Source organism: Numida meleagris, chromosome 27 (genome assembly GCF_002078875.1).
Source record: "Numida meleagris isolate 19003 breed g44 Domestic line chromosome 27, NumMel1.0, whole genome shotgun sequence".
In the NCBI taxonomy this organism is placed as follows: Eukaryota; Metazoa; Chordata; class Aves; order Galliformes; family Numididae; genus Numida; species Numida meleagris.
In genome coordinates this window covers 3848102-3860352 of record NC_034435.1, presented here as the reverse complement: position 1 = coordinate 3860352, position 12251 = coordinate 3848102, and the positions used below count along the sequence as shown (strand labels likewise).

Sequence of the window (12251 nt, the reverse complement as noted above, 5' to 3'; positions counted from 1 at the left end):
TCTGAGTGGTGGCTTTTCTTCTCTCTCCCTTTTTTAGCATCTTTCCATCCGCCGACCAGGACAACACTACAACCCTGATTCCTGCGACGCATAACACGGGCGGCTCCCTGCCGGACCTGACAAACATCCATTTCCCTTCCCCCCTCCCAACGCCGTTAGATCCCGAGGAATCCACGTTCCCTGCCCTGAGCAGCTCCAATAGCACCGGGAACCTTGCTGCCAACCTGACCCACCTGGGCATCAGCACTGCCAGTCAGGGTAAGGCCGTAGCAGCTCGTCCCTCACTCCTCCCCCACCTCATGTCACTGCTGGGTGGTTCCTCTGCTGATGGACTGTTACAGGACAGGCTGTAGCATCCGAAGCATGCCCCCCTTGTAATTAATTGTACTTAATCCCAACCCTGTTTGCAGTATGGAAGTACCTTTGGTAGACCTTTGTTTTCATTCCTTGAGGATGTTACGTTTTTCCAGCGTGAGGATTCTTTTGAAGAGAGAACATTTCCTTGTTTCCCCCGAAGCAAATTTTATCTTGTGAGCAATCACAATAGCACGGAGCCTTGGCAAGGTGTGCTGCTTTTTGTGTGCTTGATTGCCTGATTCTAGAAAATATCCTAAACAGTCAGGGTACACGAGAAGGGGAGGGCCCTGGGATGATTTCAAGACTCATTAACTGAAGCAAATGGCCTAAAGTGGTGATTGCTATTTTTTTTAATCATTTCACTAGGTCCCACCTGAGAATAGCTGTGCACAGGGCTGCCTTTTTTAATTGCCAGCGATGGCTGCAGTCACTCGATTCCTAGAACAGGATAAAAGCACTTTGTCCCAGAATAGAAGCATGTGTATTTCCTGTGTTAGGCAGGATTTACTTCCCCGCTTAAAAACCTGCCCTCATGTTGGAAAAAGGAAAGAACTGTATCCAGGTTAATGCAGTGCTGTGGCTGAGCTGTTCCGTTCAAGCACGAATGAAGAGCGCAGTCCTGCTCAGTAAGTTCTCAGCTCTCCAAACACTCCGCAGCGCCCCGGAGATGAGCTGTCATTCACACAGAGCCCAGTGAGTGTGCATTAAGGCAGGCAGGGTGCACGTGGAAGGAACAAGCTACTCCCGTGGAGCGGGGCCAGATGGGGCTGCTGATTTTTTTTTTTTTCCTTTCTTTTTTTTTCCTTTCTTATTTCACTACCCGTAATTAGCAAAGTAAATGGTACAAAACCAGACCGGAGGGTATGTAATTGCTTTGAATACATTTCCTGATCTACGAAAGATGCTGCGGATTAGCAGGGCACACTCATGGGTGGTTTCTCTGCTTCTTGTTGGACCCTGTCCCGTGCTTTAATCGATGGCACAGTCAGTGTTTAGCTTTCTAAAACCGATTTTCTCAGACCTTCCTCTCCTCTCCTTATCTTCTAGATCTTTAGCTGAAAACGTAAACGCATTTGAGTCTTTTCTAGGAGCTCTGTGCGTCGTGCAGACACGCCAGCGGCAGCCCCAAGAAAAGGTGGGGAAAGCACCTGCCAGGTTACGAGGAACTGCCAGCGACTCAGACTGCACATTTGTGCGTTTGAGTTTGTCAGTTCGCTGACATGTTCCATGAGACAGTGCTGATTTCTGCAAACATCATGCGGGAAGCCAGGCAGCCTGCAGAATGCGCTCAGTGAGAGCCGGTTTGCCTGCTGGCTCCTTGGCAGCCCGGGCTTCCTGGCTCCCTGGCAGCCTGCCTGGAAGCCTTGAGCAGGCGCCAAGTGCCGAGGAGCTCTCAGGCTCTTGTGAATTCCTCCTTTCTGGCAGCTCTGGCAGAACAGCTCACTAGCTCGATTGTCCTGAAATTGCTTTCCAGGGTGCCTCGGTTCCTCTTGGGTGAGGCCGAAAATAGAGAGGTTTCAAAACTTGCAGGTTTTGTCTTGAATTTGAGTAAAACCGCGCTACTTGAATTGTGTGCCCATAGCCCCTGCCAGGTCAGGGCTCTGCAGAGCGTGAGGGATGTTTCCTGCCTTCCTGTGGGCTGGCGTGCCATTAAAAATGGTGTACATCCTGTGTAACCAGTTTTTCTTCTGCGTTTTCCATCAAATAGCCAGCTGGGTTTCTTTCTATCACACGTGCCCTCTGAGTGCATATTCCTCTCGCTGCGTGGCCGTTATCTTCCTCCTGACGCTGGAGCTTTTCCCAATGGAGCAGAACGTGCTGCTCCTGAGTTCCTTGTGTGAGAACGGCTCCGAGTGTTTCTGGAGAGCGCTGAGGAAGAGCAGTGATCCCGAGCTGCTCTGCCCATTGCAGTTTCAAGTCTGCATCTGCCCAGTCGTGACTGGCTGAGGTCTGGGATAAACCCCAGGGATCTTCCTCCCTTCCCAACGCTCTTTAGCCTGACAGAATTCCTTGCAGCCAGCCAGCTTCGTGCCAAGGCGCTGTTGATCTACGCCACGTGTTGGTCATGGCGTAGGGAACGCCCTCTGTCCGAGTACCAGGCCCCCGTTGCTCCGCTGCCCTCTGAGCTGGTTTGTCCCTTCCTAGCAGGGATGACGCCGCCGGCCCCGTCCCAGCAGCACCGCCAGCCCAGTGTCAGCCCGCTCTCGCTGAGCGCGGACTCGAGGCGGCCGCAGTCGCAGCAGATGTCTCCTACGCTTTCCCCTCTGTCACCGATCACTCAGGTAGGAGCCTGCCTTGGAGAAGGAGTGTTTGTCATTGTTTGCTTCAGCGGGAAGAGCTGTCGGCAGCCTCGTCTCTCTCGTTCTGTCGTTTTCTGCTTTAAATACCTTTTGTTTGTTTTGTGCCTTACGAAGCCTTAAGATTTGTGGAAGATGCTGATTTTACTCTCACTTTTCTCAAACCCTGGGGAGCGTCAGTGGAGACGCTGTTCTTGTGAAGGTTCTGTCCCAGGGTCAGTTGTGAGAAACGCAATTGGATTTTTTAATTGATTTCAGAACTGTGATTCCATTACTGTCTACGTTGTCAGCTCCTGATGTGGACGTTGAATTGAGCTTGTAAGAGTATTTGTTTTCTGAATGCTGAGGGTGATATGAAGTCCCCTGAAACATGTTCTTGGCTGTTTTTAAACTTTCAGGTAGCGTTTAGAAATGCAAGGTGAGATTGACGTAGTGCAGTTCACTTGGGATGAAACTTGATAGGCTTGAAAATCAGAGGGAGTTCCCTGCCAGCCTCGGTGACTCTGACTCTTCTTTTTAAGGCCGTGGCGATGGACGCATTGTCTCTGGAGCAGCAGCTTCCCCCGTACCCGTTTTTTACCCAGACAACTTCCCAGCAACAGCAGCAGCCCCAGGTGGTGAGCACCCTGCCTCAGAACACTCCGTTAATGCAGACCTCTGGTTTACAGCGGGGAACGCAGCTGCCCCCGCTCTCCGTCACGGTACCTTCCACCATCCCGCAGTCACCTCCGGGCAGCCAGAGCCAGCCGTCCATGGGAATAGACATCAACTCGGTAAGCTTGGGCAGGGCTGGGAACGATAGCGATGTCATCCCGAGAACGCGGTGGTGGGCAGCCCGGAGTCTGAGCTCCGGCCGGGCAGCCCTTGTATGGGGTGTTCCTCCGGGTGCAGTCTGAACAGACTGAGAGTGGTTGGATTTAATCCACCTTCGGGCGCGTTACGGACAGCACTTGTGCTCAGTGGCTGTAGTTTCATCATTCATTGTCCCCTCGGCTCCGTGTTTGGTGAGAGCAGCTCGAATCCTGGATGTCGGTGTTTGGAGCACGTCTTGCATCAAGGCTGCCGGGCTGGTACATGAGCGCACCTCCAAAGCGCGACTGACCTGCAGGGGCTTTGATACAGAAGCCTGCTAACCAGCGCTTCCTAAAAGTGGGGGAGAGCTGCCCGCTCTCTATGCTTCCTAAATTTAGAATCTCTCCCTTGTAAGGAGTACGTTCTTACCCACAAAAACGGGGCGTGTAGCTGCTTTTTGGTCCTGACGTGTCACGGAGCGCATGCATCCATGGGAGTGATGGTTTATGGGCAGGCTGATTTTCTTGCTGGTTTCACCATGGGCTGTGTGAAGTGTTCTCCCTCTCTGCACACAGAAGTGCAGGTTCGGAGCGAGATGGGGTAACAGCAGCGGGGGAAGAACTTCCCAGCTCCTTCCTGGTCACTGCCCTGCTCCAGGTCCGGCTGTGTGACCCTCCTGGCAGGGCTGTAGCAGCAGTGGTCGGATAACGGGGAGAACTCGCTCTGTAGCGATGGAGCTCTAGCTCGTGGGGTGCTTTGTGGAGGAAATGTTAGCACTCTGTGCTGGTAAGTGCTTCTCGGCAGGAGCTGCTTCCCTGTCAGGGTTAGAAGGGGAAGGACAAAGCAGCGGTGGGAAGGACATGGCTGCACTCAGACTGTCCCAGTGTCCTGATACCCATGTAGCTGCCAGGACAGGTGATTCTGATTTCCATTCTCTGCTTTCTGTGTTGCTTTCCTCATCCTTAACTTCGTTATCACCTTAACTTTTAGGGTCCTGTGCAAAGAGCTGTACTTGCTGTCCATATTCTATTCAAATGCTTCGGAGAGCTGTAAATTGCTCAGGTTGAGGATTCTCTGTGCCAAAAAGGCAAACCTTAGAAAAGACATCGGGAAGACTGAGAGCGGTGCAAACCTCACTGATAGAATCCTGCAGAACGCAGTGTGAATTCTCAGGCGACGTCTGTTGCACGTCCTGGGTTCAGTGCAGCTTCGAGGAGGGTCTCAGTCTTTGTGGTTATGTATCTGCTTCCATCTCGGCAGCACAGCCAGGTTCTTTCAGACAGGGCAGAGTAATGTGGGACGGACTTGAGTGCATTGTAAACACAAGTTGAGATTGTGCGTGTATGGCAAACAAAATTAAGAATAAATTAATTAAGTTTCTCCGAGATTTCGAGACTGCTTTTCCCCAAATTGTTTTCTGACCAGGCTTTTTTTTTTTTTTTTTAATTGAATTTAACTGGAAACTGGAAAAAAAGTATTTGAACAGTCGGGCTGTGCAGCAGCAGCGCCCTGCTCCCAGGTGTTCGGCCAGGGGGCCCGTGCCGTGCCAGCACCTTTCCTCTCCATACTGGGGCATCACTCACGGTGATCTTGTCTTTGTGTAGAGCCGAGAAGTGCTGAAGAGGACGGTTTCTCCCAGCTTCCTCAAGCTGCGTTCACCAAAAGTTGCTAATTTTCCAGCCTTCCATCGAGCCCGTGGTCTCTAATTCTGTGTTGTTCTGTAGGCTTCACTCCAGCAGTACCGCAGTAATGCTGGCTCCCCAGCCAACCAGTCTCCCACCTCTCCTGTCTCCAATCAAGGCTTCTCTCCTGGCAGCTCCCCTCAAGTAAGGGACTCTGTGCTTCCACAGGCCTTGCTTCTTGTGTCTGTTTTAGTTGAGTCTCTCCATTACTGACCCATAGTTGTCTCACTGTGAGTGTGTGTGCCTCATGCATTACTGATGTCTCATCTCGTGTGCGGTTTCATTCCGTTCCAGAGTTTTTCAGTAGCTGGTGAATTGCTTTTTTATTGACCCAAGCTGCTTACTGGGACACCGCTGTCACTCAGTCACTTCTTTGGGGCAGGCAGCACCTGCAGGGAGATGCTCTCAGCGAGCAGTGTTGTGCAGGAGCTGAAGGTGAGGTTGGGGGGGTGGGGGGAAGCTTGTGAGTAGATCCGTGGGGCTGCCCCGCTCCCAAATCCCACCTGGAGGAACGAGGTGAACAAAATTCTTACAGAGCATCGCAGCAGGGGCAGAAAATCCATTTCCTGTTTCGTGATTGAACGTTTAAGGCTGTAATGAGGATCCTCTCTAAATAAGTGCTGCCCCTTCCTGGTTCCAAAGCAGAAGCTGCCCCTCTCCTTGCCTTCAGCCCAGAAGTGTCGCTGCTCAGCTCAGCGCAGAGCCACGTGTCAGGGCTGTCTGCATTTTCCCTAACCCTTGCTTAATTGCTTCTGAACTTTGCTGCTGCCAGTTCTGCTGCGTTCTCTGCGTGCCTCAAAGGAAGCAAGCAGGCTTACTTTGCTGGCCGGCACGTGGAGCAAAGCTGCAGGCAGCCTTGCTGCGCGTTCCCAGTTCTGAAGGGCACTTGGGCAGCCCAGACAATTTTGATTTTGCGTGGTTTTCTTTCCCCTTTGACTTCTCAATGGCTCTTGGTTTTTTCCTGGGTTCGTTGCCCCTGGGGGAAGCCTGTTGTCACTGAGGGAAGAGAAACCAGCTCAGGCAAAAGGCAAACAACAACAGGTGGTGATGGTGGGGGCAGCTCCCAGCTACTAGGATCCGTTAGAACAGCAAAAGCAGATTGGTTCCAGCAGCAGAACTGCCCGCTGTGGAGCAGGCTGCCTGTGGCTGATGAGCGTGGAATCAGGGGACGGCACCTGCTCCTTTTTCTCCCATCACTTTTAGGTTAAATCATCCTGCAGCGGTGTTAGTGACGTGTCACAGACGGTTCATTCACCAGAAGTTGCTTTCCATCTTTCCACATCTCCTGATCGATTTGCTCTCGTGTTTTAGCTGTCTGCTTGTTACCTGGAGGTCTTCCTGTTCCAACACGAACTGAAAAGTTCTGCTTGTAGTTCTCAGCTTTGTGTTTGCATGGCTTTTCACTGGCAGTGGCTTGTGCTTTTCTCCTCTAACACCTGGCATACAATTCCAATTAGATGGAAATCTGCTTTTTTTTTTTTAGTAGAATGGCTGAATGCTGGATATATGGTATGTATTTTTAGGCTAATAATTTAAGCCAGGGGTTTGTGGTTTTGTTTTCTTTTTCTCCTTGCAGTCACCACATCATTAACCCAAGAAGATGAACTGTTGACAAAACAGACCTCATCTAGTGTTTCTGTAGGAGATGGTGTTAGCAAGATGTTCTTCACAGAGTTGTCAGTAAATTATTCCGGGACTCTGAAGTGCTGACGTAATGACATTTCCAGTGGATTTCCCTTGGGAGTTTCAGTGCTTACAAATGCAACCACTGGTGTGCTTCAGGGCTGAGAAACAACGTGGGCTTGTGAGTTTGGTTCGCAGTCCCGAACGTAGGCTGGCACAGGCGGGTTTTGTTCTCCTGGTGGTTGCTCTTCGTGTTTCCCAAAGCTTTTAGGAGGGGAGCAGTGCTTAGAGGAATGCAAAGATCTCAGGTCGTGCCCTACTTCTGAAAGCTCCTGCAGCAAAGAGGTGTCAGAGGTGACAGGAAAACACCCAGACCTTGGTGCTCCTCAGGGTGCTCAGCTTTCAGCTGGGTGTCGGGCGCTGATCTGGAGCGGCTCTGGTTCATGCTGGGCAGCGACGTTCTGCAGGGCAGGTTCTCCATCAGGAAGCGCTGTTGGACATCACGGGGCCCTGCTGTGCTGCAGATGGGGCTGCTCCTGCTCTGCTGCAGCTGGGTGCTCTGGTTACTGATGGCTCGGCTGAATGGGGCGAGTTGGAGTAACTCCGAAACGCTGATCCGAGGAGAGCTGGGTGGCCAGCAGCGTGTCAGCGTGGTAATGAAGCAGAGCGTGTTTAATTGTTATCAAGTACAGCTCTGCAGGAGGGCTGTGCTTTCTGCCACCAGGCGCAGCGCAGCTCTTGCTTGTGCGGTTGGGTTCTGCCCCACTGCTGTGGGGGGACATGGGGCTGGACCATGGGAGGACCGCTCCCAGCAGCAGTTGCCCATTTTCACCTCTTTCTGAGGAGGGCATTGAGTCGCAAAGATCCCACTGTAGTTCTGCAGTCACAGCTGTGACAGATCATAAATGCAGGGGAAAGTGAATGCAGTGAATCAGGACTTCACTTTTGTCCATGGAACCCTGGTCAGGGCTCAGGCTGTGTAGGAAGAGCGGCTTCGTTTGGTTCAAGTGTTTCCTGCAGGCTGTGATCTCCTGGTGGCTCTCACTCCTCCCCTGGGGCCACAGTGATCCCAAATGCCCCCTGATGGGACAGCAGAGGGTTCTGCCTGCAGGCAGGACGGCTTTTGTTTGCTTTAAATGCAATATTAAATGGCTGCTTTCCTGGTTTTCTCCTCTCTCCTGAGGAGTTCTGTGCAAAGCTCATCCTCCTTTCACGCAGCCTGCAGGTAAACTGAGATGTGCTGCTGAGGGAGGAGAACGCTCAGGATGCGACGCGCTGTTAGTGAGATGTTCTGTGCAATGCTGGGGACACATCCCACGTCCCAGCGCCCCGAGCTGTGCTCAGCGCTTCTCCCTGTGCTGCTGTGGCTGTCTCGTCTCTCCGAGGCTGTTGCTTGATGTCACGTGCTGCCTGTGTTCTTAGGGAGAAGATTTGGAGCCTAAATATGTAGCTAAAACATCCGGAAAACGCTGTACGAGGTGTTTTGTTGTCTTTTCCCCCCCCAAGGCTTATGCAAACTCTCCACGCAGATCGGTTTTACGGAGCCCGTCCCCTCGTGGTGGTGGTTGTGGATCAGGAGCGATCACTTCATGATCTGCATGGCAGCTCTGGGGCAGTGCTGAGCAGCGTTAGAACGCCGGCCCACTGCTCTTGGTCACTTTGTCGTGCCGGAGGGGCAGCAGGGTCAGCAGGGAGTGCAGCTCTGCTCGGCTTGTTGCACGGAGCTGCTGATAGTGCGTCGTGTTGGCTCTTCTGATCTGCAGCTGCCGTGCAGAATGCAGCGTGGCTGTTGCAGGGGTTCTGCACGGTGCTGCAGGGCTGTGCCGTGCGCGGGGCTCAGCGCGCTGTGTCCGTCCGTGCGAGAGCTGCCCTTCACCAGAAGCGAACAAACACGAGTTCCCCCAGAAGCCAAGTCGCCCTGATCCGTGTTTCTCGTGCGACCCAGCGCGCTCGTCTGCATTCGTAGCTCAGCAGCTTCATGTCGTGTGTCCTCCGCCGGGCGGTTTGTTGGGTCCCTGCTCGTGTCTCTGTGCCTCGTTAGGGCCGCGTGGTGCGGCCGGCTCCGTGCGGAGGGAGCGCTGAGTGGCGCTGCCCAGCGGGAAGCATTGCCCGCGGGCTCGGGCCGCTCGCACGCCGTGGGTTCCTCTGTCTGAGACCTTTGCACCATAAAGACTCTGTTTTGTTTTCAGCATTCTTCCATTCTGGGGAGTGTATTTGGTGACTCCTATTATGATCAGCAGATGACAGCTAGGCAGGCTAATGCCCTATCCCATCAGGTGAGCAAATTCATCTCCAACTTTCAGCTGTCTCGGCCGCTTTCAGCTTAAAATAAATATAATTCAACTTCTGATTATTCTGTGTAAGATCACGCTCTGTCCTTTTAGTTTTACTTTATTTTCCGTTTGCAACACGTAGGGATTTCTTTTCTTCCCCCCCTCCCAACTTGTCTGTCCCCATTCCTCCCTCTGAGCCAACATAGCAGATGTTTCTAAATGTGTTCTGCCGAGATGATTGGATTAGAAATAATGGAAAGGCTCTGGTGGCAGGTGAAATGTCTTCCAGGTGAAATGTTTTCCAGGTGAAATGTCTTTGAGGCGGTGCTTGGTGGGCAGAGGCCCGAGGCGGTAGCATGAATTGGTTCTGTGTTTTTTCCTTCCTGCTTTGTTTTAAAGCTACCGCTTCCAATAACGAAAGCACCGGTTTTATTTTGGCATCCTCATTTCCCCACCCTCCCAGTTTGGCAGTGAACTGTTCTGGAGAGTTAAGTCAAGTTAGACCAGTATTTTGACCAACAAAAGCTAAAGATGAATTTGTTTGCCTGCCTTTCTTCACACCCCTTCCCGTCCTTGAGCTCTGTAAGTTATTTTTGCCGCCTTTCCCGACGGTTGGAAGTAACGATTCCTTTGTGCCTTGGTCTTCAGCTCGAACAGTTTAACATGATAGAAAACGCCATTAGTTCCAACAGCCTGTACAGCCCCTGCTCCACGCTCAACTACTCCCAGGCGGCAATGATGGGCCTCACCGGCAGCCACGGCAGCCTGCAGGACTCACCGCAGCTCAGCTACTCCAGCCACGGGAACATCCCCAACATCATCCTGACAGGTGAGGACACCGCAGAGCCCAGCCGCCCTGCTGCTGCGTGTCACCTTCGTTAGGAGCGAGCGGGGGAAGGAGCCGGGTGTCGCTGCTGCCCGGGCTCTGTTTCACCTCGTGCCAGGGCTGAGTTCCTGGGCGCGGGGCTCCTGCTTCGTCCCCGCTCTGCGTCGCTGCGTGCCCGGCAGAGCGCCCTGCCGCTGACTCATGCATCCACCAGAGCTGAGCTCCTTCCTCTGTCCCAGCTTGCCAGCAAAGGATTATTTTAGCGTTCCATACGGTGGAGAATCTGGTCACGGCTGGACATTTGGAAACGGTTTCTGCATAGGTCGCTGAAAAAATTGGAGTTTAATTCGTACTTCAGCCTGGGGCTCATACTGATGAGAATAATGCAAACTAAGGTTATTGTTTCTAAAGCTAAGGGAGAGTGGAGACCCGAGTGTTGCCCCTTTGTTGCCCCTTTGTAGCTTAGCCGAGTTTTGCTTTGTGTTGGGTCATTGAGGTGCTCTGACAAACCTGCAGTTCACCCGGCTGGAAGCGAGGATAGATTTGTCTCCTCGCAGCTCCTGCTTTAGTTCAGTAAATGATTCGGGAGTTATAGCAAGCTGGTTTTTTTGCTGTGTCTTAATGTTGTGGAGGATACGTGAGGCCAATACCGCTGCCTTTCTCTCCCTCTTCCCCGCAGTGACAGGAGAATCTCCTCCCAGCTTATCGAAAGAACTGACCAGCTCTTTGGCAGGAGTGGGCGACGTCAGCTTCGACGCGGATTCCCAGTTTCCTCTGGATGAACTCAAAATTGACCCTTTAACCTTGGATGGACTGCACATGCTGAACGACCCGGACATGGTCCTCACCGACCCCGCCACAGAGGACACGTTCCGGATGGACCGGCTGTGACGCGCGGGCGCCGGGAGCTCGGGAGCGGGGTTGTTCCTGGATCAGCCGAAGCAGAGAGTCCATGGGTCAGTCGTGTCAGAGCCGGAGCTACCGAGAGCCGTAGCTCTGTCCTGTACAACATGTACAATGAGTAAAGCTTGTCGTTCTAAGCTTGCAGCGCTGCAGACCCCTACTCCCTGTCGCGCCGTATTTCGCCCCTTATCCACTCATTGCCATTAACGAGCAAGGAGTTTCCATCAGCCTTCTCCTCTCCAGAGCCCCCCCTCCCCCCACCAAAGCTCCTGCGTTAAGTTGTCAATTTATCCTTTGCACTAGAAGGGGGTGCTCTCGGGCAGGCGAGGGAGGTCCAGAGCCAAGGGTAAAGAGATTCTCTCTAACGAACCAAATTCTGGCTGCGGCTGGAGCGGGGGGAGGCCCCCAGGAGCGTCCCCTCCTCCCCCACGCATCGGGAAGCAAATCTCTGCATTGCCATCCTCCGGGGGGGGGGCAGGGGAGCTCCTGTGGTGTTGTCTCTGCTTTGTGACAGCTGCTTCGTAGGGCGAGCGCTTATTCCTTGATCGATGTGCCCCGTTTGTCTGCAGGTGTTCCCGGCCGTCGTCCTGCCCCCCATGCCCTGAGCAAACTGTGCACGTGGCAGAGCGGAGGAGCCGCCCGGCGCCCCACGGCCTTTGCAGCCGGTGACTGTAAACACTATTTTCAAAGCTTTTTTTTTTTTTTTCTTAAAAAGAAAAATTATATATATATATATGTAATATATATATTTATATATATGTATACATATATATGGCATTTCTGAGCACACAAAAAAAGTACTATAGTTCATTACTTGATGAGCACGGAGGGAGGATCAGAGCGTTCTGAAGCAGCTGCAGGCAGATAGGACACGCGCAGAGCAGAGGTCTGGCTTCACGTAGTGAGAGGTTCCTGGGCAGCAGGAGGGGCGTTCCACAGCGGTGCCCGGCTGAAATCACCACAACTGTTCTTTATTTTTTATTCTTATTCATTACTTATTCTGTTACCGTTATTTATGGGTTTTTTTTGTTGTTGTTGTTGTTTTTTTTTTTTTTAATTTAAGTATTTGGGTATTCGCAAAGTAGCTCGAACTACATACCGCCAATCGAAGCACTCTACGTAATACTTGTACAGTACATCTTTTTGTGTTTTTATTCCAGAAATATATTATATATATTATATATATATATATATATATAGGTATTTTTAACTAACTGGAATTTTAAACAGATGTTGAACAGCAGGAAGCCGAGGGTGAGGGCGGGGGTTCCCTCCGCCATGGCCGGAGTGCGGGGGGAAGCTGCTGGCCCCATGGCCGGGTAGCGCCGTGCCCGCTGGCACCGTGGGGTCCTGTTAACCCACAGCAGGTGATTTCTGCCGATCCTCGTTGCCATTCCGTAGGTGGCGTGGCCGAGCGGTGCGTGACGCTGTGTCCTTCTCTGGTGGCTCCATGTCTGTGTGCTGCCTGAGCTGCAGCGGTTCCCTGCTGCGCTCCCTG

General features: G+C 52.4%; 1 protein-coding gene across 4 annotated transcripts in view; it reads left to right on the top strand.

Annotated features, from left to right (window-relative positions):
- The window catches only part of CRTC1 (CREB regulated transcription coactivator 1), a 33482-nt gene extending 22587 nt beyond the window's left edge, over positions 1–10895 (top strand). Inside the window, exons 8-14 of one of the 4 annotated variants that reach the window (XM_021378672.1) lie at positions 38–258; positions 2506–2639; positions 3176–3427; positions 5171–5272; positions 8941–9027; positions 9673–9853; positions 10530–10895. In XM_021378672.1, coding sequence (XP_021234347.1) covers positions 38–258; positions 2506–2639; positions 3176–3427; positions 5171–5272; positions 8941–9027; positions 9673–9853; positions 10530–10741 — 1189 coding nt within the window. In that variant the 3' untranslated portion in view covers positions 10742–10895. Of the gene's footprint in view, positions 1–37; positions 259–2502; positions 2640–3175; positions 3428–5170; positions 5273–8940; positions 9028–9672; positions 9854–10529 lie in introns of all 4 variants that reach the window. The other 3 variants (XM_021378671.1, XM_021378673.1, XM_021378674.1) reach the window with 3 other exon arrangements.